Here is a 27,006-nt window from a genome sequence, read left to right as displayed (position 1 = left end):
GAAAAAAATGTAAATCCCTACACTCAGGTCCACTGTATTAGGCAAGTGAACATAGAGGGGGAACAAAAGGGATCTTAAAATTGTAACAATTATTAATTTTATTTTCCAGTAAAATATTAACATAATATCAGAGAAATGGAATGGTACAGTTGAATTATCAGACTGGTTTTAATTAGTTTGCACATAAATATTTTAAAATCTAAAAATCTTATGATCAGAGTTTACAGCTTCAGTAGAAATTTGATTCTTACAAAGCAAGTATTGCTTTACTATTGTCATTATTCCAGTCAAATATGACTAATAACCTTTCATGTTAAACAAAAATGTTTCTGACATTTTTAGATCTTTTCACTAAATCAGTCCTTCGCAGATCAATCCAAGAAGAAAATATTATTGAACTGTGTTGCACAAAGTTTCTTTACTTCCTCTGTTTAAAAAAAAAAAAAATTATTTCAGAAACTGCACACAGTATCACAACATATTATATAAACACCCTGCTTTTAAAAGAAGACTTTACAACACTTTGCAAAACTTTAACTATATGCAGGAGGAAAAATTACATTTGTTGGGCACACAAAAAAGGATTATCTGCTTTTAAAAAAAAGTGAGAACCTGTTTTAAGAGGGTCCTGGTGCATATCGACTCCGTACTTCTATTTTCAGTAAGAAAAAGATGGGGCAACTTTGCTCAGCAGGCCCATATTGGAGTCTGAAAATTCACATTTTAGTCTTTTCATGCCAAATATGGACTGCACATTTGAAAATAGAGAATTGGCATTTTAAGTCAATTGCTTGGGCCACGCATCTTGTTAAAGTGAAATCATTTCTGACAGCAGCAGAAGAGCCAGCTTCTATCCTGTTTCTACATAAGAACTTCCCTTGGTAAACAAATTTTGTTTAGTGATTAGAAGAAACAATGATTAATCTTAATCAGTTTTATTTCAGTAAAGAAATTGATTTAAATCTCTTGCTTTGTGCTCCGTTACTTCCTTGTCACAGGTGAGATTAATTTTCAGTACAACGTTTATAGCAATTGCTTTGTAATTTAGGGGCAGCACTCTAATTATAAACACTCTCATAAAATATTCCTGCACAATGGGTATGATCCTAAAAGCTGTTCAGCACCCTCATCTTCAGTATGTGCATGAAAAATCAAGGTTGCTGAGCACCTTGCTTGATCAGGCCCCTTAGCAGCATCTTAAATTATGGTTTTCTAGCCCTGGGCCACACCTAACCGAATCCTATGTTTAGTCAAAGTGAAAGTGATAACATCAATTTTAAAAATCAAGGATCTGATTTTTTTCCCCCAAACCAACTGTTGAAAGTAATACCTAAGATTTTGTTTCACTTACAGTAATTTTGTTTTTCTCTAGTTTATACACTTTCTGCATTTGACAATACTTTAGGTATAATAAGTTTGTTTCCCCCATTTCTGTGCATCTTTCACACACAAGCAAGGGAGAGAAAAAACAAGTAGAAATAGGGAAGTAGGATTGTAAAGCCAGAATAATTAGCAGAAAGGTCAGGGGCAGATGTAGAAACAATCTATTTTTCTCTCTCTCAAAAAAAACTGTCTAGTTTCCAAGTTGATATTGCACCATAATGTTCTCATTTGTTATCCAAATGAATTGGTCTAAAGGTAATATTGATACATGTGTTTCTTCATGTACTTGGTATGTCTTAAACTGCAGTGTAACACTGAAGTAGAAAAAGACTTTTGAAGAAAAATATTTTAATACTAATAATCTTAATGACTAATGCCCTTTGTGGAGATATATTGCCTTGACTTATGAAAGACAAAAGTAGGCATTTTAACCTCCTGGAAATCCAATAATGCACTTCATTTATTAAATATTCCAAAGTTAAATTTCAATAGAGTGCTCATTAATGTCAAGGAGTAAGATAATGGCCATTGATTCATTGCTAAGAACATCTACTTAAAGTCTGCTGAATATTTATGATGCCAATTTAGTTACCATGCAAAACATGGAACAAAGACAAAGTCTTAGGCAAGCTGACCTGGTCTAGCATAGAAAAAATCCTACATTAAGTGTCTCATATAAAACAGAGAAATAAGCATTTTAGTAGCACCAGCCATATTTAACAAATAATAAAAATAATCCTTACCATTAACTTCAATCAGGTTTGCATTTTTTTGATTCAAAATAACATACAGTTCCCGTTGATCAGACTTTTTCCCAACCACCCAGTAGTCACTCATTGCCTTCACAATGATTTCCTCGTCCTCATCAACTCTAAAATAAGTTTGACAAAACAAATCTTAGGAAAATGTTTACTGATATTAAAGATAAGTGACTAGATAGACAGAATAAGTAACTTACACGTTACAAGCAACAATATTCAAGGAAAGATCTCAAAAAATAACCAGCAAGTAGAGCAGTTTCAGTAATTGTTTAACTGTCCTAAGGGTTATGAATAAACTAGATGTGAACTGAATAGCTGAATTTTCAGATTGCTGTGACACTACATATTTGACAGAAAATCAAAAATGAGCAGGTGTATTGAACTAGGAAGACATAAATACAGCTAGCCAGTGCCTGTATGGACTGCACAATCTCCATTGGGGAGAATTTAATCACCAGGAAGTAAGCCAGACACTTATTTGGTCTACAAGTCACCCAAATATCAGTGCTTTGAAGAAAGCTGATTGGGTAGCCATATAGCCAAGGGGAAACCAGTGCTGGATATATATAGCACACAGCATTATATCTGCTTCATATTGATCATGGAAATGAGGAGACAAAAAAATACTAAGCATTCAAGAATTTTCTATTGTTAAACCAGGATTAAAGCAGGTTGGAAACTGGTTACAGTCTTACACAAGACTGTCATACGATGCATTGTCAATCAACATGGTTTTCTACAGTAATTGCAGACTTAGAAATGCCAGTTATAATACACCACCTCTCTTCCTCTCCATTATTTTCAAATCCATCTCACACAGGGTGAGCAGATAGTGAGTGTGAAAAATCAGGACGGGCTGGGAGTAATAGTTGTCTATATAAGACAACAAGCCCCTAATATCACAGGACCTCTGGTCGACCTCATCTCACTGTTTATTCACATGGAGACGTTCTTATCTTCCAGTCGTCTTTGCTGTTATATGTGAACATTCTAACTGAAAATCATAAGCACTTATTGTCTACAAAATTCCTCTTTTCTGCTGCCCCCCCCGCTAGCTGGTGTTCTTCCATTTTCTTTCTCCTTCCCCCATTCTCTTTCAAATTTTGCTCCTGTTTGTTCCCTCCTCTCTTCAACAACATTGATGGGAAAACAGCATGAAATACAATAGCTCCAAGCAACTCCCAGAACAGCAGGAACACCAAAAACAGACAAGCTTTGATTCCACCATCACAGGAGAAACTAATACATGTTTTTCAAACTTCAAACAAGTATTGGATTTAGTATTTTATTAGAAGTACTAGTTTAAAGAGTTTACCATGCTAATTAGTAGGCAGATGTGGAATAATGTACCCCAAAATTGGTCTCATCCTGCTGTCTAGCAGTTAGAGATTGACTTAAGCCCTGAAGCACAAGGTTTGAATCCCTTCCAAAATTGGTTATTAATTATAACAATGATAGATGTTCTTGATAGCCACAGAAGTATCCAATCCCTTTTTGAAATCTAACCCAGTATCTCAGGGACATGAAAATTCATGAGAAACAGCCCAGAAGGGTGGGACAAGACAGACGTTTCAATGTATCAAACTGGCTACAGATAACAGAAAAATCTGTTCTATATTATTTATTCCCCAATTTTATATATTTCATAATTATATGTATATATAAATAAATGAAAATTGCTAAAAGCTGAGGCCTAATCTGACAGAAGGAGAAGTGTAAATAAGATTACCTAGTAAAATCACTGTTGATATCACCTAGAATCTTCATGAGGTCAGGGTGAACGGACGTGAGTGATACACTGGGTGTTTTCCTCATGTGAATTGTACTTTTCTCTGCCAAATTCATATGATTGAAATAGATAAACTTAAACTGAGGTTCCTTCTCAGACCTAGGAAAACAAGTAAAAGAAAAGAGTGATTAAGTGGTCTTTGTGAAATGTGAAATTCATATACGTAAGTCATAGATCACTAAACCATGCACAGCATGAAATCCATGATGTTCAGGTACCTTATCATACTGAGACATTGTGTACACATTACTGTTAGGTTTGGCAGAATTTGATTTTTTTTTCTATTTTTGAACATTAATATCAATTTTTATTTGTAATTTTTTTTTTTTAAACAATCACTGGAAATTGGGGTGGGGTGGGAGGGCAAAGTGTTGGGTTAGGGCAGCATTGACAGCAGGGCTGCAGGAGGTTCCCTGCACAACCTAGATGCCCAAAAAACAAAGGTGTATGGTGGGGGGAATCTGTGGTTGTGGCTCGGCAGAGCAGAGGCCCCTGGCTTGGGCTGCAATAAGGACAATGAAACCTTGGCTGTGGTTCCTGCCCACAGATGGAGCTGTTCAGCAGTAGGGTGGTCTCCCGCAGGGCCAGGGTCTCAGCCTCCTCCTCATCCCAGTCCTAGCTGGGGCTCTCTGCTCTGCCCTGTCAGAACTGCAGCCTTCCCCAAGCCTTGTGCCTCCGGGGATCAGTGGCACCAGCCCTATGGCAAATTCCGGAGTGGGTCTGTGACAGCAGGGCTGCAGATGGCTGTCTGTGCTGCCAAAGGGCTGATGACAAGCACAAGGGTGGGGATGCTGCACTCCTGCCAACTGTTAGTGACAAGGGCATGCGCAGGAATAAAAATGTTACTGCTTCTGGAGGGGCACGTTCTGTGCTCCCCCTCACTTCCACCATGGCCCTGGGGTCAGAGCAGCTCGCTCTTCCTGCTGCGGCCCCAGGGCCGGAGTTCTGTGCCCCCTTCGATTATTGGGGGGGCCTGTGCTCCTGCTTGCCCCCCCTTTGTGCATGCCCCTCGTTAGTGATCAATATTTGTTTTAGATGATTTACTGACATCTATGGATTTAAATCAAATCCTGCCATGCCTATCTACTTTTCAAGACCTGTGGCTGACAGGCTGTTTTTGTATAGCCATTGAAAAGAAAAACATTTAGATCTCCAAAACTCTGATACCGTAAGAGAGACCTGCATGAATTCCTAGTAAAGAAAAGAGAAGAAAATTATGTCTGCCTAATGGCATTTCCTACTCTTACCAGGACCCACCCACCTGTTGCGGACATCAGAACATCTCCCTTTCTCTTGCATACAGAGACTTCACTAGTTCTTTGAGTTCTCTCATTGGGCCCATGATCTCACACCATTGGTGGGTTTGAACTCCAGCTGGTTGCTGGATTGGTTGGCTACTTTGGGAGAGAGCATATAGGTACTGGCTGACAGAGTGGGGATGATGATGCAGCTGTTGGCTTGGTTGGGTGCTGTGTCACTAATTTGTTTCATAGGGGATTTCCCTAGCACTGCACCAGTTTTTCATTTACTGTCTTATTTGAGATCAGGAAAAAGCTTTCCTAGAATGGCCAAGCCAATGAGCGTTTTTCACCCTTGGTGGATTCGGGCATGAGATGATCTCTCTTTCCCATTTTGGTAAGTCAAAACTTAAATTTAGTAATTGATACTGGTTTTGATGGTGGCTTCAACAGTTACAATCAATGAAGGTTTGCTGCAGCAATTGGCACTTCAGGTTATATATTATGTTGTTTGGAACTCATTTACTCACTATCACCTTAGCAGACCAGCAAATGACTCAAAAGGCTGTATAATTTGCTCCCTATTATGTCAATCAACTGCATTAGTGTAAAAAAACCCAAACCATTTAAGGTTATCAGGGCACCATTGCATTAAAATTTAAGGGAGACTTAATAAAATGAGTTTCCTTTGCTTTATCCTTCAATGACATAAAAACCAAGTATTTAATGATTTAATAGTTTGGCACCATTGCAAGCATGTTTTATTTGACTCATTGCAATTCTGCCTGCTCAGTACAGGCACCACACACCGAAGTAAGTATGCATGTATCTTTGTTTTGATTGAGTCATTCTTAGAACAGCAATATTGTAGGAAACCAACAATATTCCAAATGACAAATACACCTTTTGAAGAAAATATTTAGGATTGTGGGAGAAGTTAAAATGCACCTCAACTCTTTCCCCAAACAGTCAAATATGTACCATATAAACCTTGCCTAGGAATCTTCCCTAGTCTTACACAGCGCTTCCAAATAAACCATTTGTGTGGTACAACTGATTCAAACATCCTAAGTGCTAGCTTTATCATCCTAAATACACACCTTGAGCGGCAAATAAATGCCACATGCTGTAGAAAATTTAAACTCTAAAGTTTATAATCCTTCAATTTAATGCATCTGTTGGTTTAAACCATCACGAACTATAAACTAACTAAGCTGCATCTTTAAGCCTCTATTTTATAAAAAGACCCTCAGTTTCTCTCTGCTGGCCAACATACTGTAAGCGCTCAGCCTACGGCTGACATTGATGCTATCACAATCGACTAGAGTGGTGCTATTGCATAAAACTACACTTTGCTTTCAACATAAAATGCACATCAAAAGGAACTCAAGAAAAAAAACCCACTGGGTAAAATCCAGCAATGATTTACCCTAAGCTTTTAAGAGTTAGACAGAAAGGAATAAAGATTTCAATATTATAGTCCCAGATCTCTGTAGCCTTGAACTGCTAGTTTCTTGCAAGATTGCAAAAAACTCTTGGTGAAGTATAAGACTTGCAGCTGTATTTTGATATCTAAAATTTTTGAGCTGTTGTGCATGTTGTTATAGATGGTAGAACGGCATATTAAGGTTGCCTGACACTTCCCACTTACAAGAGCCTGTTTTAGTTGCTTATAACTTTGCCAAACTTTAACCATTTGGGCTGAAATTTTACATGCCAGGTGTCTGCCTCAATCTGAATGACTCAATTTGGAAATTTTCAGCTGTTTCCAAGAAAGCAGTTAGGGAAAAAATGTTTTGTCCATATTAAAAAATTCTGGATATCTTTTCTTTGAGAAGTTATTGAAATTTGGCAGGGAATGGTCTTTGTGTCAGTGATGTTCCTTTTACCATCCCTATGACGATCTGTCTAAATTTGGCCAAGTTACAAAACTTTGAAAAACTGTGGTTTGCACAGTAGAGGCTTAGACTTTTAGCAGCTAAATTCCCTGAAGATTTTGTTGCGCATTGGGCATGCTCCAGTCCAGGGCTGAAGGGGCGAAGCTGGACTTTCCATGCCATTGCAACTCTAGGTTGATCTGGGCCATGCTGGGTCTGAGCAGATGAACAGAGATCAAGGACACTGTCCCTCTTGTACCCTCAGTGACCACCTCCGGCTGGGCTCAGGGAGCATGGAGCAGGAAGCTGTCTGATTTGAAAGCAAAGTAGACAAGAGCTGGACCTGAAGGGGGTGGAGGGAAGCCTGGGACAGGAGCCTGGTGAGGTTGGTGGGGAAAGACTGGGACTGGCTGGACAAGACCGCAGGAAACCGGGAGTGGGAAATGGACTGGCAGGTCCTGGAGCCAGGGAGAAAAAAACAGGAGAGACTGAGCCAGTAGATAGAGGGAAGGGGCTGAGGGGGCAAGGGAGACAGTTCTGACATGGAGCCAGGGTGTGAGGGAAGAAATGAGACTGGAAGAGCAAAAAGATTGGGACAAGGGGCTGTGGGTGGAGAATGGGTCACAGTTTGGACAAGGAGTCTAGGGAGGGAGATTGGGACTTGGAGCCACTGTGGATATGGGGGGTGGCAGCAGCGACAAAAGGCCAGTGAATGGGAGAGAGACTGGATGAAGAGCTGGAGCAGGGGAACTGTTATTGGTTGCATAAGACGACTCGGGACAAGGAGCTGGGAGTGGTGGGATTGGGAATGACAGGGCAAGGAGACAGACTGGGAGTGGGGGGGAAACTGGAATAGGAGCCTGGGGTAAGACTAGGACTGGTTGGGCAAGAAGACTGGGACTGGGATGAGAAGCATGAGGAGTGGAAACTGGAACTGGCTAAGTGAGAAGTATGGACTGGGTCAAGAAGCCGCAAGTAGGGAAAGAGTAGTGGGATAAGTCGGAGGGGATGGAGTAGAAGGGTTCAACTTTGAGGGGTGGGGAGGGACGAACAGGCGGAAGAGAGTACGTACCCCCTAGACACACTCCATCCAGAGCCTGGAATAGAACCTGAGTCCTCAGTCTCACCATTCCTCTGCTGTCAGCGAGTATATGAAACACACTGACAAAGTGTCCCATCTCCCTCTAATGCTGGTCCACATACAAGATGACAACCTACTGCTGCTATCCATTACTCTGTTAGCTCACAAGATAGAACTAAAGATTCCAGCCCTGCTGACCATCCAGGTGGTTATCAATAGGATTCCACATGATGGAATTTGTTTTTTCAGTTTGTTTTTTAAAAAACCTAGGAAATTACATGCATACAAAAATTCTGTGCTAAAAGAACATTAGAGATTGCAAAGTCAAGCACTTAAAAATTATGAAATGAGGGGGCGGAATTAAGATTGCACAGACAACCTTCATTCTGGCATCTCCTAACTTTTGAATGCTTGACTGTGCCATCTAAATAATGCTCTTTTAACACTGTGTGTGTGTGTGTGTACTATATGCAATATATTGAGAGAGCTTATGTAATGCACTGGCTAATATGCATGCTGCTCTTTTCTGATGGATGGAAAGTCAGGTATGTGTACTGCCATCCCTAAGAAACTGATAGGATAAAGCCTAATTCTATTCAGAAACAACAGATTCTTCTTGAGCTCAAGTGGTAGGGATCCTTCTGTTTCTATGTAGGTATCAATATGGTCCACATCACTGAGGCTGAATGCCTCTCAGCCCTAGTTATTTGGGGGAGGCAGCATATTCTACAGTTGTTGGACTTTTCCTTTTAATTGGTTGCCGGTTTCCTTTAAAAATGGTTAATACTTAGATAATTAGTTGGTTAGGAAAAGAGTAGCAATTACAAGGTTGTAAGAATCAAGATGTGCCAAAAGGCCTTTAAAAAAGGCAATATAAACCTTAATTACACAATAACCTACATAAAATTGTTACTTTATAAAAACTAGTGAAGCTCCCCCATGGAACCTAAGTACATCTTATAAAAGATATAACATTATTTTAAGAGCATTCTCTTTGAGTTATGTCCTCATATCGTTACCCTCATTAAAGCAGCCATTAAAATAGACTTTGAGCAACCTAGTGAAGGTTTGCAATAGGGAACATAAAGATAGTACAAACCCTGATATCCTTTTGTTGATGTTGTATTGTTCACATATGTCTGATGCTAATACTGTGAGTTGAGGCCCAACAATGCTGTCCAGTTTACGGCAAAAATCCAGTGAAGGCTGCATTGAGGCTATGAAGCAGTTTTAAAGAGATGATGAGTTTTTTCCTAATAGTACATGAGGTCTATACCATTTTGTGCCAGAAAGGCAAACATGTTATTTTGTAACTAACTTTAAACATTTATAAAAATCTTGGACCAAATTGCTGTCAGTTACACCTATGAAATCTCCTAAACATCCATAGGGCTTCCATGGAGTAACTGAGGGCAAAAACACAATTTAAATAATCTAATTGATTATTTAATTGATTAAATGGATTGATTGGTGAAAGCATCCACAAAGAACAAACTAACACACAAAACTATAATGAATGAATTACTTTGCAATAGCAAAATCAGGCTAGATTTATGTTTGATAATGTTTTGGTAAGGAGATAGTACAGAAAAACAAAAGTTGTCAAGAGAAAAAAATTTAATCTCCATGGTTTATTTCAAATCATACAAATATATACCTACCATCAATCATAAAACAGACAGTTGCACTCATTGCCTGAAATATACCAAAACACAAACATTTACAAAATAAATTTTCTTCCCTCAACTTCACCAGTACATTCACTGCAGGAGTCATTTATTGTATTCCAGTTAAATTCTGAAAATTCCTTAAATCACTGTAAAGCTCAAGTGTTAACTGTAAAACCTTTGTTCCCATGAGCTTATCTAGGACACTTGATTTTCCGTATTACTTCAGTCCTGGACAAGGTTTTAAAAATCAACTATCCAAGCGGGCTTTAATAAGTAGTTTGCTATTCTGCAGAAATTGAAATGCAACCTAGTTAGGGCATTGCCGACACACAAAATTTGCACTTGAAATCTGCAAAAAATCTTTAACTAAAATCAGTTTTAAAATCCACGAACTTAAATCAGTCCTAACTTACATGCAAACCTATTTAAAACTGGCTCATCTTGATTTAGCTTAGTGTAGGCATTGGCCAGAAGCCAGGGTAAGGAGCTCTGAGAAAATATTACATATAGCTAGCATATTTTGCTTTTTGAGTTCACTGTTGGTAAATCTACATAGAAGGAATAGACAGACAGACTTTTGCCAAGTTTGTGTCATTTGTATTAAACCAGAACCTCAAAAAGAAACCCAAAGAATTCAGAAAAGGATTATTTGAAGTTTTAAATTTGAACCTTCAAAGAGCTCCCTGTCTTACTGTTTTGATCTGGTCCCGCTACATGCACCTTTCTGCATGGATTCATAAATAAAACAGCTATGTTTTTCTCCTGGTATGGATTCATAATACACTGGAATAATGAGAGTTTGGTACCTTATAAACAATTAAATGAAGTTCTTCATAAGTGTCATCTGTATTTACAAATATTTTGGGGAATCTGCATTTTGCTTCTGGATCATTAAGATTTAAAGGTCCATTAAGAAACCTATAAACCAGAATTAACAGAACAGATATAATTCATTTTTTTATATTCAATAGAAAAACAATCCATTTATAAGCACATGAACAATTTTGAAAACTAGAAATTACTTAAATACATGCATACATTTGAATACAAAGAATTTCTGTCTACCCAGGTACTTATAAAACTACCCATCATCATAGTATCTGAACATATGTCCATATCAAATTATTAATTTCAAATTAACTGAAAGACTTAGGTCCTGATTTCAAAAAGACTACTCATGCTTAAAGTTAAGCATGTGAATAAGCATTTGCATGATCAGGGCCTTAGAATGCACAGAGAGAAGGTTCTTTTAGATCAAGATAAACAGCATGTTGTGATTCATGTGAGTTGCAAGTGATCAGTGGCATTTCAACAGCCTTTTGTTGATCAAAGGTAACCTACTATGTAGAGCTCAAGGAACCAACTGTTATTTACCAACAGGCCCTCAAAAAAACTACTGAAAAAAGATAGCATGTTAGCATCAAAATAACTCTGAGCTGGGGAAATAAAAGTAAATAACAGATCAGAGCAACCCAATTAAATCCTCCAGTAGCTTTTAAAAGGAACACCTTATCAATGATGACTGCAGAATGCACACACTGGTGCATCCTGCTCTTCTGCTCCTCGACAATATACACAGGTAGAAAACATCAGACATTTTGTAAGACTGAAGTGAGCTAGAACTCACGCGGACTTATATCCACACTAGGAAGTGGAAAACACTAAACCAGGCTTTGTGATTAAAGAAGGCATATTTCATGCTCTGGAAACAGGCGGCCAAGAAGAACCCAACCCTTCATTCAGAATAAGGTCACACAACTGGCCAAATGCAAAACTGGGAGGTAGGGTTGTCTCTCGCTGATGCACTTAATATATAGGCCCTGCATGAGGCAAGTCACTAGACAGACCATTGTTTTACTGCTGTATGACAAATCCTATTGCTCAGAGAAAAGGAATTGGAGGAATAAATACTAAAATACTTTCTGTACAACATGCTAAGAACAGCAAGAAGGAAACAAATATGCAGTAGCTCTAAAGCAGGTTCTTCACATCACAGGCCAAATTCTACACTGACTTATCCATAGAGCCCTGTGCGGATACAAAATTTGTATCTGCATTTGATCTGCAAAAATGATCTGTGCAGATGCAGATATCTGCAGATTTGCAGGGCTCTACTTATCCACTGTACAATCCCACTGAAGCCTATGGGATTATCTGGGTGTAGAAATTAGCCCCAGGAATACATTTACACTCCTACCTAAACAAACCATACAGTTTTTATTCTGTGTGCTAAAACACCTGGCTTTCTTTCTGACGGGAGGAAACAGCACAGAGTATGACAAATGAGAAGAACTACCTTCCGTAGTGTTGTAGATTTCCTGGCATTTCTGCACGTATTGGGGAATCTCTTCCTGTTAACTGAAAACAAACAGGAAATAAACAGGTTGGGACATTTCTTTCCATTTCTCTTTTTTCTGCAATAGCTAAAGAAACTGTCCACAATCAATAGACTGCAGACTATATCTCTCTTGCTAGGAAATACACCCTTATGGCATAATGGGAGAGGCAAGAATAAATGGCAACAATATTTAGAAAACTGGACATTTTGGTTTTACATTTATTAATTTGAAACAATTATGTTTTACCTTGGATATATAGTTCTTTTAATGTAATTTTATGTCCTGTCATCATGGTATCTGAGCAAAGTAGCAAATTTATTCTCTCACTGTCAGATTGATAAATATTTTCATTGTGCAAGTGGGAAACTGAAGCATAGGAAAATTAAGGGAGTTGCTCATGGTCACACAAGAAGTCAGTGGAAGAGCCAGAAACTGAACCCACATTTCCTGGGTCCTAGTCTAGAGCCTTAACTACAAGACCATTTTTGCTTCCTAATTAAAATCTTTACGTTTCTGTATATTAACAACAGCGAAGGCTGCATCTTGCACTGGTAAAGCTATGCAATGTTGCTTAGATGGCTGAACTGCATTTTATCTAGGGCCTGGTCTACACTTACTGCGAAATTCGGCGGCAGTCAATGGGAGATACGCAAGCTACGTAGAATAGCTTGCGTATCTCCCATCGACTTCCTAAAATTCTAATGAGTGCAGCATCCCCACTATGCTGCACTGACAGAAAATGCCCTCCCATTGACGCAGCATTACTTTTTTTCCGGGAGTGGATTTCTTAAGTCAATTTCTGGATCGATTGAGCGGGTCTCCACTTCCGCTCAATTGATCCCAAAGAATCGATCTGACAGTGCCCAATTTGCCACAGTCAGTGAAGACCTACCCTAGAAAATACACTGGTCACTAATCAACCATCCTAACTAAAGCCCTCAAGGAAAACCCTCAAAGATATCAAAACTGCAGTTTTATATAGATGCAGTTTTAATATCACTGTACTTCAATATCCACATGTTTATCCTTCTTTAGTTTTCAGTTACTGAATATTCTACTTTATTTTTCTTTTTGTTGTTTATAGTGAAGTCTACATATTTGCAACATTTCTGTTGACTGCAGGGGAGTTAGCTCTCTTTTGAGGTAACTACTGTAACCTGGTTCATAATTTGAATCCTTACTTCTGTTTAACATTCAGGTTTTCTACTGTGAAGGAAATACTTTTCCTTTTTCACTTGTGAACACCAATAGTGCCATCCAATGCCCAGTTAAACAACTACAGGTACATATTTCAGAAAGTCCACAGGGAGTGTACTGGGCTATCCCGACTCCGTAGTGTAGACTCACAATGGACCTAAATATAACAGAATCTGTAGTTTTCTGAAAAATTCACTTACGTTTCTAAAGCCTTACAAGAACTCATTTAATTCAATTAAGGGAGGAAAGATGGTCTTGTGGTGAAGGCACAAGAACTGGAGTCTGGAAACCTGTATGCTACCACTGTCCTGCCATGGGCTTTGGGAAAGCTCCTACTAAAGTAGGGTAAACAGATATCCCGATATTATAGGGACAGTTCCAATATTCGGAGCTTTTTCTTATAATAGGCACCTATTACCCCCACCCAGTCCCAATTTTTCTCACTTGTGATCTGGTCACCCTATACTAAAGTCAATTAATATTTGTGCCATGTATTGTGTTCCTAGGAGGTTAGAGATTATTTTTGTTATACGAATGCAAAGTATACACTCCCTTCACTACATCCTGTCAATGTAGCCACATAATCACATATTACTTTTTTGTATGTAACCATTATGCCTTTTAAAATCTTGGAGGTGGCTGAAAACAGTAACATCAGATTAATTTGTAGCAGCATGAACTGTAAGTGCATATTTATTTGCTAATAACTCCACATGAAAATAATACTTAATGAAATGCTGTTCTCACATGTAATTGCAGTATACAAAAAAGGTCAGTAGAAATGCAAATTGTTTCAGTCCCATCAGCCATTATTAATAAGGATTTGCTTTGTTTGTTTCCAGGTGAGTGAATTTAGTGCTCATAAAATGGTGAGAGATAGTTATGGAGCATGCAGGTAGGTGCGGCGCAAGGTTCCTGCATAGCATTATCTTGCACAACTTGTGGGCCTTGAGCAGATCACACAAGTATGGTGGTTTTACCATGCCTATGAATGGGGGCATAAGACTATCAAATTCATTTTCACTTGACAAAACTTAGACCCTGGCCACCTTTTCTCCCCCTCCCCGGGGAGAGAAATGAAATCATCTCATTCACAGTTATTACAGTTAAGGTTCAAGCAAAATAAGAAATTTTTGCAGATTTGTTTTGTGCATCTCACTGAAACTTAAATATCATGCAAAGTATGAAGACTATACATAATGTATTTAAAGTTACTGCATGAAAGTCAGTATAAGAAACTACAGACTGTATTAACTGATCATTTATAATGATTTGAGGACTATTCCTCATTCTACTGGATGCAGTGGAAGTATAACTTGACCCATAAAGAAAACACATTTTAAGCACAAAGGGACAGAGTTAAGGCTGACCTTTCAATGTATTTGAACATTTAAATTTTTTTCATCCTCTAATAATTCAAAATCAAGTGAAGAGATTTGGCTAAAATGTTACAAACCATCTTAATGGTAATGCCAAGGATAGAAAACTATCCCCAAAGGAGAATGTTCTGGAAAATTATAAGTGCAGAATGGAGATGGTTTTGCAAAACTGAACTATAGTAGTTACCAGCAGCAACCTATATTATAACAGTACAAAAGGAGTTTTTTCTGCTCTCTGTATAAATATTCAAATCTAGTTTAATTGTTTTTCAATTCAGGTAGCAGTTGTAAAAACAACATATAATGACCCTGTAGAATGATTTATAAATGAAAATCAAAAAGATTGATTTCCACTTGGCAGAGTCCAAGCGCTGCACTTGAACTTTTTTTTTTTTTTTTTTTTTAAAAGGGTCTGTGAGATCTTTAACATTAACCTGGCTAGTCACCACAAGTAGCAAAAAGGGGCCTTTGATTAAGGCCTCATATAAAGGACAGTTTCTTCCAAACTGCAGTATTGTATCATATTAGCTCACTGTAAGGTCCACATTTAGTATGATCCCAAGCCTTAGAAGAGGACTGAATCCATGATGCTCTGGCTTAGAAACAAGGGTGTTACCAACTGAACTGTACTGACAGTCCTGTGACAATAATATTTATTCAGATTTAAATAGACATGCCTAAAGAACTTCCTATCCTGGACTCTAAGCATACTTATTGTCTGCTAAATATATATTACAAAACCATTAGAGAATCTGAGCAGCAGTAGACCTCCCGTAGCTACATGCAACCACCAGGCAAGTCATTACAAAACAAATCAATATGTCACTCCATCTTCAAATTAATTCCTAAATTGGAGAAAGCACTTTCAGAAACTTCCCCTCTTCTATATCAAGGTAGCTCCAGCTAAAGTACTTATATAACTTATTTATATTGGTATAGCGTATATGGTACAAGAAATCTGTGCAAAACGTATGTGCTATAAAAAAACAAATATCCATACCTCAGGCTCTATGTGCCTTGGAAAGAGCGATGTTGTGAGATATTTGTATAAAATTCTCATGTCATCTTGTTCTAATCCACTCCTGGAATTTCAGAGAAAAAAGTTAAAAATGTAGATTGCAAAGTAGGAAAACCAATTTATGTAATGGTCTTACTTCATAGCCAACATCTTTCAAACCAAAAGCTGGACAGACCACAATTTAGAGTTTTCTGTGAGAACTAAACTCAGGTCTCTTACATGACAACACACCAAATTTTTTAGTACAGCCAGTCCTAGTGTATATATTTAATTTTTAATAGAATTCTTATTCCCCTACAATATTAATAACATATTTAGATTAACAAATAGATGAAATCATGAGCTATAAAAAGTCTTGTTCTAATTTATGAATCCATATTTAATTTCACATGCATATTATGTGCAGTAAATACTGGAATCTAGATAAATATAGGAAGACTAGGATTTTTAAAATAGTATTTTGTACATTATTTCTCACCTAAACATTGTGCACATGCTCTCCTCACTTAATATCCTCTGAATAGAAAAACCTTGCATAGCTACTCCTAAGTGAAATAGTATGCCAAAAGCAGCTGTGCCATGTCAATAAACATCCTAAAATCAAACAGCTGAAGAGCACTTGCCTGTTTAAATTACATTAATGCAGCAAACTCCATAAACTTTTTTGAATTTTAACAGAAACAATCTGTTGTAATATTATCTGCAATTGAAGTCAAGATGAATCAAAAGTAGTTTTGATTGGCTGAAAATGTACTGCTGTTCAATATGACTTTTTGGTTGTTCATAATTTGCTTGTAATATCAAATATGGATTTGTAAATTGTCTTTGGTTTTAAAAAGTACTTTAAGAAGCTGCTAACTGTTGTTAATGATGTGAATAATTACTGGCCCCACACAGTTTAACATGATGTGTGTATTTGTGTGAAATACTAAACATCAGGTTATCATATTTATGCGTTTATGCATTACTTCTCAAAACTTACTTTCCCTTCATTTAAAACTGCTATTATTCATAGCATTTTCTCTCAGCCATATTATGTGCTAAAGTTTCTGCATTATTGAACTGTGCAAAATGTGTTTCAACTGCCTGGTTTTCAGAAAGTACTGGCTGAGCACCCAGTGTGAAATCTTGGCTCCACCAAATTCAATGGCAAAATTTCCACTAACTTCAATGGGGCCAGAATTTTACCCCTCCGCCTCTGCAAATTCAGGCCTATGTAAAGTGTCTCAAATTGTGCACCTAAAAATCACTAGTAACTTTTGGAAATCGTGACCTACATTTTCATTTGCATGAAATTCTTTATTTATTTTTTTAATAGTTGACTTCATAACTAGACTTCTCACAAATGTAAAAAAGGGATCTGTTCCGCATCAGCAGCAAACTGTCTAGATGGCCTAATATGGGCCTTTCCCATCTCTATCTTCCACAAAGGTAGCTCTTATGAAAAAAGGAGGTTGCAGATTATAGGAGGTAACATGGTAGAAAGATGTGGCTAAGGGCATGTCTACACTGGGTGGCTCCATTGGTGCTGTAGTCATCTATACAGCGGCATCGATTGAGCAGGTCTGCTAAAGATACGCTCAGTCCATTGCTGAGCATTTCTCCCATCAATTCCAGCGGAATGAGAAGCATAAGCTATGCTGATAAGAAAACGTCTCCTGTTGACATAGCATAGTGAAGACAGCACAGCTACTCGATGCAAGTTATGTCAATATCAATATCTTGTGTTGACGGAGCTGCGCAGTGTAGACCATGCCTAAAAGTCCCAGTTCAGCAAGGTACTGAAATGAGTGATCCTATTGACTTCCATGGGACTACTCACACATGCTTATCTGCAAGTGCTTTGGTACCTTGCTGAAACAAAGCATCAGAATTCAATAAACTGAGACACAAAAGAAGAAAGAGTTGAGAGATGTCCAACAAAGCAGCTTATTATTTTTAACCTTCTCACTCATCTTGCCAAAGAGTTCCTCTTTTCATTTATCCCATATATGGAGAATCTAGTTTCATTTATCTCTAGCAATCTTAGTTCTATCTTTCCCCAAAACATGAAGAGTGCACCTTCCCGGAAGTTCTGCCATAAAGAAGACTGTCTTTTTCTTTGTTTCTGTACTGCACCTAGCACACAATGGGGCCCTGAGCCATGGCACCCTATGAAAATACTACAAATAATAAATACAGTACATTTATTTATTTTAAGAGGCATACTAATTTTCCCCCGTTCTACCCATTATTCTGATACCTACCAGATGAGCTGATCATTGTAGAGAAAGGCAGTATATTTGACTATGTTCAGGCTTTCCTCCATCTTATTAATAAATGATTGGATTTTCAGGTAAGTCATTTTATCCAATGGAAAGAAGCTGATTCCACAAAAAACATCCAGCAGGTCACATGACTGTAAATGCAGTGTTTGCAAGTACTGAAGGAATAAATATAAAGGGAAAAGAAGGAAGTTACTGGTTTTCTGAATATTTAAAGGCTATAATAAAGCCTCTAAAATTAACATTTCAACTTAACCTCTTCTGCATTCATTTTTGGGTGCTTCTGTTCTGTACCAAATCCTTAAGTGACAGCTATACCATACTGCATGTTGACAATTATTTGTTATGTTAATTTACAAATTCATTTTGTGGGCATGGAGAAAGTAGAACCTAGCTAAAACTCATTTATACATATTCAATATGATCAGTGATAACTACAATTACTAGCAAGAAGCAGAGACATCCATAATGCCACACAGACAAATAAAGGGACAGGATCCCTGCCCCAAACACCTTATAATCTAAGGTCCTAATCCTGTAAATTGTTCCATGTAGTCCAACTCCTGTACCAGTGTGTGATCCACATTATTTTAATGGGGTTCTGTGCAGGCACAGGGGAGCACCTCCCTGGAACAACTTGTGCAGACTGAAATCTAAGTGCCCGGCCTTGAAAAGCATCAAGCAATATTTTTCCTATTTTTGCTTTAAAAAATATCCCAAAGGAACTGAAATCCTAATGTGCTGTCCACTACAACTACTTTACTATATAAATAAAAGAGAAACCTGCTGCCCTAAGGCATATGGAAGGCTCAGGACAAATTTATTTTCTGTAAATGTTTTTGCAAATGTGGAAAAATATTGGAAGACCATGGTGCTGACTGAATCTTCATTTCTTTCTTCTAGTTGTGTTGTGTGCAAGTCATGCATTAGAATAACAGGTTATGAGATAAACCACGTAGGAATACTGATATGTTCAAGACTTGACAAGAGATGGTTGGTTACATTTTAAACATTATATGCACTTTTTTTCAGCATTTTTATTATCCATATTTTTAAAAAGACAAAGTAAATTGTAATGGTGCTGATATAAGATCACATTAAGAAGCCAAATTAAGATTTTTCAGGGTACTTCAGAAAAGCCAGAGAACAGTGATACAAAGATAGCACTGAACTAGAGAGCATCCAACAATACAAACAAATGCTCTACCAACAAGCCACACACACATGCTACATTAGTAGGAGAATGGATCAGATTACAGTTATGTGGCCATAATGAACTATCCTACAGTGTACTTAAGAATGTTATACATTGAAGTTGTTTTATTCATTTGAATTTCTGTGGAATAAAAAGAAATATATAACCACATACAGAATATCATAATTACAGGAGTGGGTAGGATATGGCATATTACATTTATCGCAAGAGAAAAACGTATTGACTATTCTAGTAAGTATGAAAAACTGGGTACACAGCTGAAAGTTAAACAAAAGTGGTCCATTCACCCACAAGAAACAAAAGATTCTATGATTCTAGAAGTTATTTCACTACCCTTATATTTCAACTAGTTACTGATATTCAGAAATGACTATTTAGGGAAACCCTGCATCAAACACATGATGTTCAACATCACATCTAATGCTTAATTAAATCCAAAGAACTAAAGTACAAGCATTAAAGTTGAAAAATCAAATATACAATGGCAGGGAATGCAAGAGATATAGCTGTACATAGGCCCCCTCTCTTCCATCTATGTGTTATGATAGCCCTGCTCAGAATCATGTAAGAAGTCTGTGGCAGAGCCCAGTTGAATCCTGCTCTCCTTAGTCCTGGTCCAGTGCCTTAAACTGAAAGGAAAATTCTGTCTCCTCTCTCCTGCATTTTTAAAATGCAATCTGAAAAAACAAATTCCATCACTGAAATTCCATCACTGCATGGGTCGTCATCAAGGTTGGAGCTAGAGGACTAACTGGTAACAGTAGTATGCTGTTCTTCTCTACATGGGGATTTGACACACACTTTGTCACTGTCCGACAAAACAAAGTGGATGTGATTTGCCATATTACAGCTCTAGCTGTGGTGACCTCTTAATTACCTTATTTGTAAAATAGGTGAACAGTACTTGACTGCTTCCTCAGTTTAAAAAAAAAAAAAAAAAAATGGTTTTGAAGTGCAAAGAATTATCAGTCAGTACTAGTGTAGAAGAGCCAAGACTAGGGAAATATCTACATTGTAGACCCACTCAGTCAATGGGAGAGCACTCTCCTGTCGAATCAATTAGTCCATCTTCCCAAAAAGTGGAAGGCAGTGTCAACGGGAGAGCATCTCCCTTCAACGTAGTGTCGTGAAGATGCTGCACTTGTGTAGACGTAAGTACGTCGACGTGAGATACACTAGTTACGTTATGTAACTAGCATATCTCACATTGACCCAGCACAGCAGGCCAAGCCTAGAACTCAAGGTCTTCTCCTGGCTCCTAGCCCAGTGCAACTTCATCTAGGCCAAAAGGCTGCGTAATTATATATAACAGCAGACAGACAGTCATGCAAATAACTCTATTAAAGAAATAAAAAGTTCAATCAGACTTGATGATTTAGATTATTAAGGTTTTAACAGTTTTCTAAAAGCAGCTATTAAGTCAATTTTATCTGTAACAGATGATCATCCTATTCTAATCCATCAAGCTATCATTCCATTTATTCAAATCTCTTCTAAAGACTCTTCCATAATGCATGCGAGACAATAATATTAAACAAAACATTTTTAAAAAAAATCCTAGTAATTCACTCTTCTAATCTTCCCATTGCTTCTTCTCTACTTTTTGTGTGTGGGTGCAGGGTTATTTGTTTAACACTGTAAGCTCTTCTGTGCAGGGACTTGTGCATTTTGTTTCTTGTTCAGTATTAAACGCATTGTCCGTACTCAAATTATAAACAGTAAAAACTTACCCTATGGAAGAATTTCTCTAATCTCTCTTTTAGAACCTTTACACCTCCATCTTCTATTGCTTTAAGGAATGTACCATTAAAAAGCTAATAGGTTAAAAAAAAAAAGCAGTATTAGTTGTGTAATTGTGTAAATATAAAACAATATTGCTACCCACAATTCCCACTTCCTAATTCCACAGAACCTAACCATTCTAGGTGATGTGCAGCCTCAGCAGATTTGGGATAATCAAATCAGGTTAATCAAGATCTTCACTATGTGAAGGAACTAATTTAGTCTTCACAGAAGTTGGGAATACTATTAAAGTGAACTTCAGAACAGCACTGACGACCACAAAAGCACTCTGTCATATCCTACCAATTGCCACTACTACATTCAGAAAGAATGGAAAGTATGGATTAGACTGGAAACCCAAATGAGTTATTAGCTAGTAGGATGCAGAAGGTGGTCTATTCCGTCTCTAAAAGGATAATCTTGGTATAAATCTATGACCTTTACCTTGTACATGCTATAGCACTGCTGTAGGATTGAACTATAAACCTTGTCCTGTAAAACACACAATAATAGATCATCACTACATAGGCACAACTCCAAAAATTATGACTGATCTACAAATACTATGCACATTCTTTTAACTACCAGATGTAAACCAGAATATAGACAAAACAGAACATCTCTTACCTTCCTTACGAGGAATAAAAACCTGGCACATAGACTTTAAAGAACACAGGAAGCCTGAACAAATGTTTTTTAAAATTATTCCATCTTGCCAATTACTCTACCTTCTTACAGTTAATGTGAATGGCAATGCTGAAATGAAACCTCCTGACAAATGTTAGTTATATGTTTTATTTTCCAACAATTATCATCAATAATAGTCTCAGGATTGTAACAGTAGCTGCTGAACTTAAACTTAGTAAGAAAAATTTCTTTAAAATATCTTCCAATTAAATCTATGTTGGTTCTTTAATTGTGTTGGCCTGTTCCTTGAAATTTCAAGGATCTCTTTGTTTTTGTTATTTTTAATCAAATTTCATTTTGTTACATAATTTCATTGAATTCCTGTTTGGATATTCTCTCCTGTATCTTTGTCTTTCTTCCCTTTTAGTGTTTGTTGCAAAATGCTTTGTTCTACAGCCTTTATTTCCTGTTTGCAATCATTCTTAAATCATTTCTACAACAGCCAAAAGTTATAGATATTAGCCAGAGTAAAAGACATTGCTGGTTATATTTCTTTTAAAATTACAACTAAAATATTTCATCAGAAAAATAAAGGCAAATTAGAAAGAATAGCTGAACATTACCAGTAACTCTTCTTCTTGATACTCAATGACTGGTTTTGCATCTTTGTGATGTTTTTCTATTATGGGATTCCGTACAACCTAGAAAGTGGAACAAACTGGCATTAGACAATGCAGAATGTATTTAGTAATTTTTAACATTTTAGGAAAGTATAGATCATGCATATAAATACCATGACCATCCAGAAGTTTTCTTCAGGTTCATTGAAGAACTGTCTATTTTTCTGCGTATGCAAAGATTTTGCAGGTTTTGATGGACTAAAGGTTCTGGAAATATAATATATTTGGAACAAATTTTAGCAAACATACAATTTATTATAATATAATAAACTATGCAAACAGTAATACTTTACTACCTTGTGAACTGTACTATAGCTTCACATAATCCAACATTTCTAATTTTTTCATTCTTTTCTACTTCATTTGGGTGATAAAAGAGAATCTTCTTTTCCTCCTAAAATTTGAAAGAAGAATAAAGATAACTAAATTTTAAATAGAATAGCAGAGATCCAAAATAAAGTCATTTTTTAAAAATAAACTTTAACTCCTTAAATTGACTGAACAGAATTTAAAAATTGTCTCATAACCAGATAGGCTTATAGAATAATAATAGAATAGTAATATATTGCACATTATCAGGGCCTGCCACCTAAAAAAGATCTCAAAGTGCTTTACAAATGCAGAATGCTACACAAGTTACACACAAGATGGCAGCTTTCACCCTACAGCACTTTACAACCAATGCACAAAATATACTAAAGTATTACTTCGTTCCACTGAAGTAAAGACAAATCTATAGATATGTGGCAGTTGTTTAACAGTACACCACAATAGTTCATCAGATATTATAATGATTGGGGTTATATGAGTATCTATATAGATTAAATCGGTATCCTAAATCTAACAAATGAAACTGCAGGAAGATAGGTAGATAGACTACTGTATCAGGTGGCTGTTTTCAAGCTAGTATGTCATCTACAATGGCAGATCAGTCTATCATTGATGCCAGTTAACTTATTAGCTTCATTTAGCTGCTCACAACCAAGACAAAATGCTCAGTGTGTATATTTATATCTTGATATCAATTTGACTCATTCAGAAGAAGTACATAAACACTGTGCTTAACAGATACCTTTCCTGAAAACAGAAAGGCTTCATCATGTGCATATCAGGGATGTTGGTTAATGTTTACAAAGCACTTTGTAAATAAAAAGTGCTGTATAAGCATTAAGCGCTATTGTTATGTACCCGGAACAATTCTAAACAGAAGAAAAACTTTTGAAAGATCTTATTAAAACACTAAAATTGTAATGCCCCAATCCTGCAGGGCTCATGTGCTCAGAACAACTTCTGAGCCTTACATGAATTCTCACTCACTTATCTGCATATGAATTTATGAGTTTGGGACCTAAATTTGTGCATGTATTTATTTTATGTTTGGAATTGTTATGGAGGTTTTTTTCACAACTGCTTTTTCCTCAGCCCTTCTTTTAACCTTGTTGCTACAGGAATTTTATTGGGCCAAGCAGCCATGTTTCTAAATGCTAAAGTTTTAGCTATAGGGACACCATCAATTTAAAATCATACTTAATGCCTGACTATTTTAACATATTATTAAAGTAAATACCTTACATAACTAAAGCTGCATTTTCTCTATTTTTCCGTTTACTTTACATATTGAAACAATACTTTGTCTGAGCAGTTTCACTGATGCACTTATTTAGTTAGTTTCAGTTTCCTCTGTCTTTGTGTGGGACTTTCACACAGTAACAAAGGAGAGAAAAATATTTTTAAAAACAAGATGTATGTCATCATAAAACTACGAATATTGGTAAGGTGACAGTGGTAATACTGGCAACTTTTAGCTCATACTTTTAAGTTGAAAGTGTGCCTTTATAGCTTGTGAGACACCTAAAAACAACCCTTCTGCATGGGTGCTCTATAAATAACAATAGTAGAGGAACATTTTGTTGTCCAGTGTCTAGTGAGAGACAGAATGGCTCGAGCAGAAGCCTGAGAGCTGCTTTGCGTTAGCCTGACAGGGCAAACTTGAGAGTCGGGATGTTTTGGTGGTGCAACAGCATCGCAAGGTAACATCACTGACGTTTCACAGGGTCCCATAACTGCGGAAAGTGGGGCTCGGAATCACCGCGTGTATGTTAGAAAGGTGAGGGAAGAATGGGCGGGGAGAACCTCCTCCTTTCCTCAGAGACCAACCCCCCCTTCTCCTCAGACAGACACACAGACGTGGCCCGATCCTTGTCCTCACCTCAGACAGTTCCTCCCTATCCCGCCCAGACATACAGACGTTTTCCCCCTCCCCTCAGACAAACTCTCCTCGCCCCCTCGTCTCGTCTCAGGCACCCGCAAGCAGACAGACAATAACTTCGTCAGATAAAGATGAACAGACCCCGCCCTCCCCTTGCAGCGACAGAGCCAGAGCCCTCTCCTCAGAGCCAGACACGCCGCCCTCCCCTTCCGACAAGCACCACCCCTCGCCGCTCCCCCGCCAGACCTCCAGAGTCCAGACACGCACACCCCGCCCAGGCTGCCGCCCCCCCGCCGCCGCCGGTACCTCTCCCTCTCTGGGCCCCAGCTTGGGGTTGTAGATGAAGAAGCTGAGCAGGGCCGGGGCGAACTGCTTCTCCTGCCCGGCTCCCGCCGCCGCCATAGTGGGCCTGAAGCGAGAGAGCCTGGGGCTGGCAGCCGCCACACACCATCGGGGACCAGCCGCGGGCCCTCCACCGGCACCGACCCCAACCCCGCACGGCACTTCCGCCTTTCCCCTGCCCCGGAAGGAAACGGCGCCGAGCTGGAGTGGATCCGCTCTATCTGCCGCGCCGGGGTGGGCAGGGCCGGGGCCTGGCCCAGGCGGGAGGAGCTAGGGCGAATGGGCGACGACTCGCCTGCGGGCTCCGCTGCCCCCGCGCCGAACTGAGGGCATTTGGCAGAGACCTCCCAGCCCCTGCTCCCTCCGCAGCAGCCGGCGCCCGGCCGCCCGCCCGCCCTCAGTAGAGACGGGCACCATCGCGGAAACCGAGCACCTTGCAGGGCCGCTCCGAGGGCGGGAGCCCCCGGGGGGGCTCCCCTCACTGCTGGAGGCGCCTGCGGCCGCGGGCGCGCGGTTCGGCGGAAGCCGCACGGTGCCCGGGGCGCCTGTTGTCCATCTCCTGAGGAGGGAGGAAAGGCCGAGCCGAGCCGCCTCCGTGCCAGGCCGGCCAGGAAGCCGAATTGTTTTAATTCTTGCTGCCTAGCAGTGGTGGGGGGCTGGCTAGTACCGAGCTGCGCTGGGATACACCGCGATGGGGGGGCCGCAGTTGCCTCAAGCAGGTCCGGCTGTGCCCCTGCTCTTGGGAAGTGCCGCTGCCGGGAAGAGCCTTTCTCTGGCGCTGCCTGTGGTGAGGGCTGTTCGGGTGAGGGGCCCGGCTCCGCTGGCCGGAGCAGCGCGGTCGGACAGTGGCGTTTCTTCCTGTGGTGGGCTGGTGATGCTGCCCTGGGAAGCGTTTCTTTACGGCGCCTTCAGTGTTAGCAGCAGAGATTTTGACATGTGCTTTGTGTGGATTAGGGGAGCTTAAAAGTATCCAGGGTCGGGTGGCTCAGAGTCAGCTCTTGTTAATCTTTGGTAGAGGATGAATTCTTATTCTTGGCCCCAGTAAAGTCAATGGAGGGGGGGGGGGGGGTTGCATTGAGTTCAGCAGGACCAGGATTTCATGCATTTGAACATTTGAAAAAGGTCTTTGTGGTTCATTCCTTCCCACCTCCTCTTTTAATTATTTATTTGCATTGTGGGCATGGGCTAAGGCCCCCATTAAGACCATTGAGCTCAGCACTTTTCAGCCATACAGGTAGACCCTGTCTCAAATAGCTTCCAGTCAGGAGCTTACAATATAGTCCTCACACATGAATGTGATTAAAGTTCTAAACCTGCTGAGCCAAATCCTGTTCTTAAGTACCCTTCTGGACCCTGTTTTCTCCACACTGTCCTATCTCTGGGGGGAATATCAGGTAGGAACAGGAAAGTGATGTTACCTCTGTATACAATGTTGGAGAGATCACAACTGGAATACTGTGTCCTGTTCTGGTATTATACTTTTAAAAGTATGAATATGCTGGAAATTAGAGTGGGTTCAGTAAGGAACTATAAAAATGACTGAGGTCTAGAAAACATACCTTACAATGTCAGACTAAGGATTTCAATCTATATATTTTATAGAGAAGATTATGAGATGACTTGAACACTGTCTATCAGTATAAGAAGAAGAAGAAATCTGAAGCCAGGATATTTTTAATCTAGCAGACAAAGGCATACCAAGGATATAGTGACTGGAAGTTGAAGCTAGACAAATTTAAACTGCAAATAAAGGGAATATTTTGAACAGCAAAGATAATTAATTACTGGAACAATTTAGAAAGGGATGTGGTGGATTCTCCATTATTTGAAGTCTTTAAATCAAGACTGGATGTATTGAAAGAGAGATGCCTTCATTCAATCACAGATTATTGGGCTTCATGCAGAAATTCATTGGCAATATTATATAGCCTCTGCAGTTGCAGATAGTTAGAGTAGATGCTCATATGGTTCTTTCTGGTCTTTAGATCTATGAAACTATGTAAGGTGTAACTAAGAACAGAATTTTTTTTAGTTTCTTTATTACGTGTGATGACATTTGAGATGGAAAGATCCCAGCTTCAGTTATTCAAGCTAAATTCACAGGTCAGACATTTAGAAAAAACACTTGGTTACTTGTAGAACAATCTGGAGTCA

General features: G+C 38.7%; 1 protein-coding gene across 1 annotated transcript; it reads right to left on the bottom strand.

The window, feature by feature from the left end:
* Positions 1-60: 60 nt before the first annotated feature.
* CCZ1 (CCZ1 homolog, vacuolar protein trafficking and biogenesis associated) lies at positions 61-25,270 on the bottom strand. Its single transcript, XM_067550938.1, has 15 exons — positions 24,817-25,270; positions 22,598-22,695; positions 22,415-22,508; positions 22,245-22,322; positions 21,439-21,486; positions 20,943-21,026; positions 17,979-18,154; positions 15,715-15,796; positions 12,096-12,157; positions 10,606-10,717; positions 9,791-9,824; positions 9,229-9,346; positions 3,874-4,032; positions 2,127-2,254; positions 61-427 (listed from the first exon to the last, which is right to left on the bottom strand). Exons 1-15 carry the CDS (start codon positions 24,910-24,912, stop codon positions 372-374), a joined length of 1,425 nt encoding a protein of 474 aa, XP_067407039.1. The 5' UTR covers positions 24,913-25,270; the 3' UTR covers positions 61-371.
* Positions 25,271-27,006: the final 1,736 nt, after the last annotated feature.

This window comes from Emydura macquarii, unplaced genomic scaffold, assembly GCF_026122565.2.
Source record: "Emydura macquarii macquarii isolate MOO-44397 ecotype Brisbane River unplaced genomic scaffold, CSIRO-AGI_Emac_v2 contig_1348, whole genome shotgun sequence".
Taxonomy (NCBI): Eukaryota; Metazoa; Chordata; order Testudines; family Chelidae; genus Emydura; species Emydura macquarii.
This window is presented reverse-complemented; position numbering and strand designations above follow the sequence as displayed.

What these genes read in the sequence shown, in the direction of transcription:
- CCZ1 (XM_067550938.1), bottom strand. Translation starts at nt 24,912, where the DNA reads ATGGCGGCGGCGGGAGCCGGGCAGGAGAAGCAGTTCGCCCCGGCCCTG. An exon ending in CAAGGCACATAGAGCCTGAG is followed by an intron (nt 12,158 to 15,714) that starts GTATGGATATTT and finishes GTTTGTTTTCAG; the next exon opens with TTAACAGGAAGAGATTCCCC. An exon ending in AAACCTGATTGAAGTTAATG is followed by an intron (nt 428 to 2,126) that starts GTAAGGATTATT and finishes TTTTTTAAACAG; the next exon opens with AGGAAGTAAAGAAACTTTGT.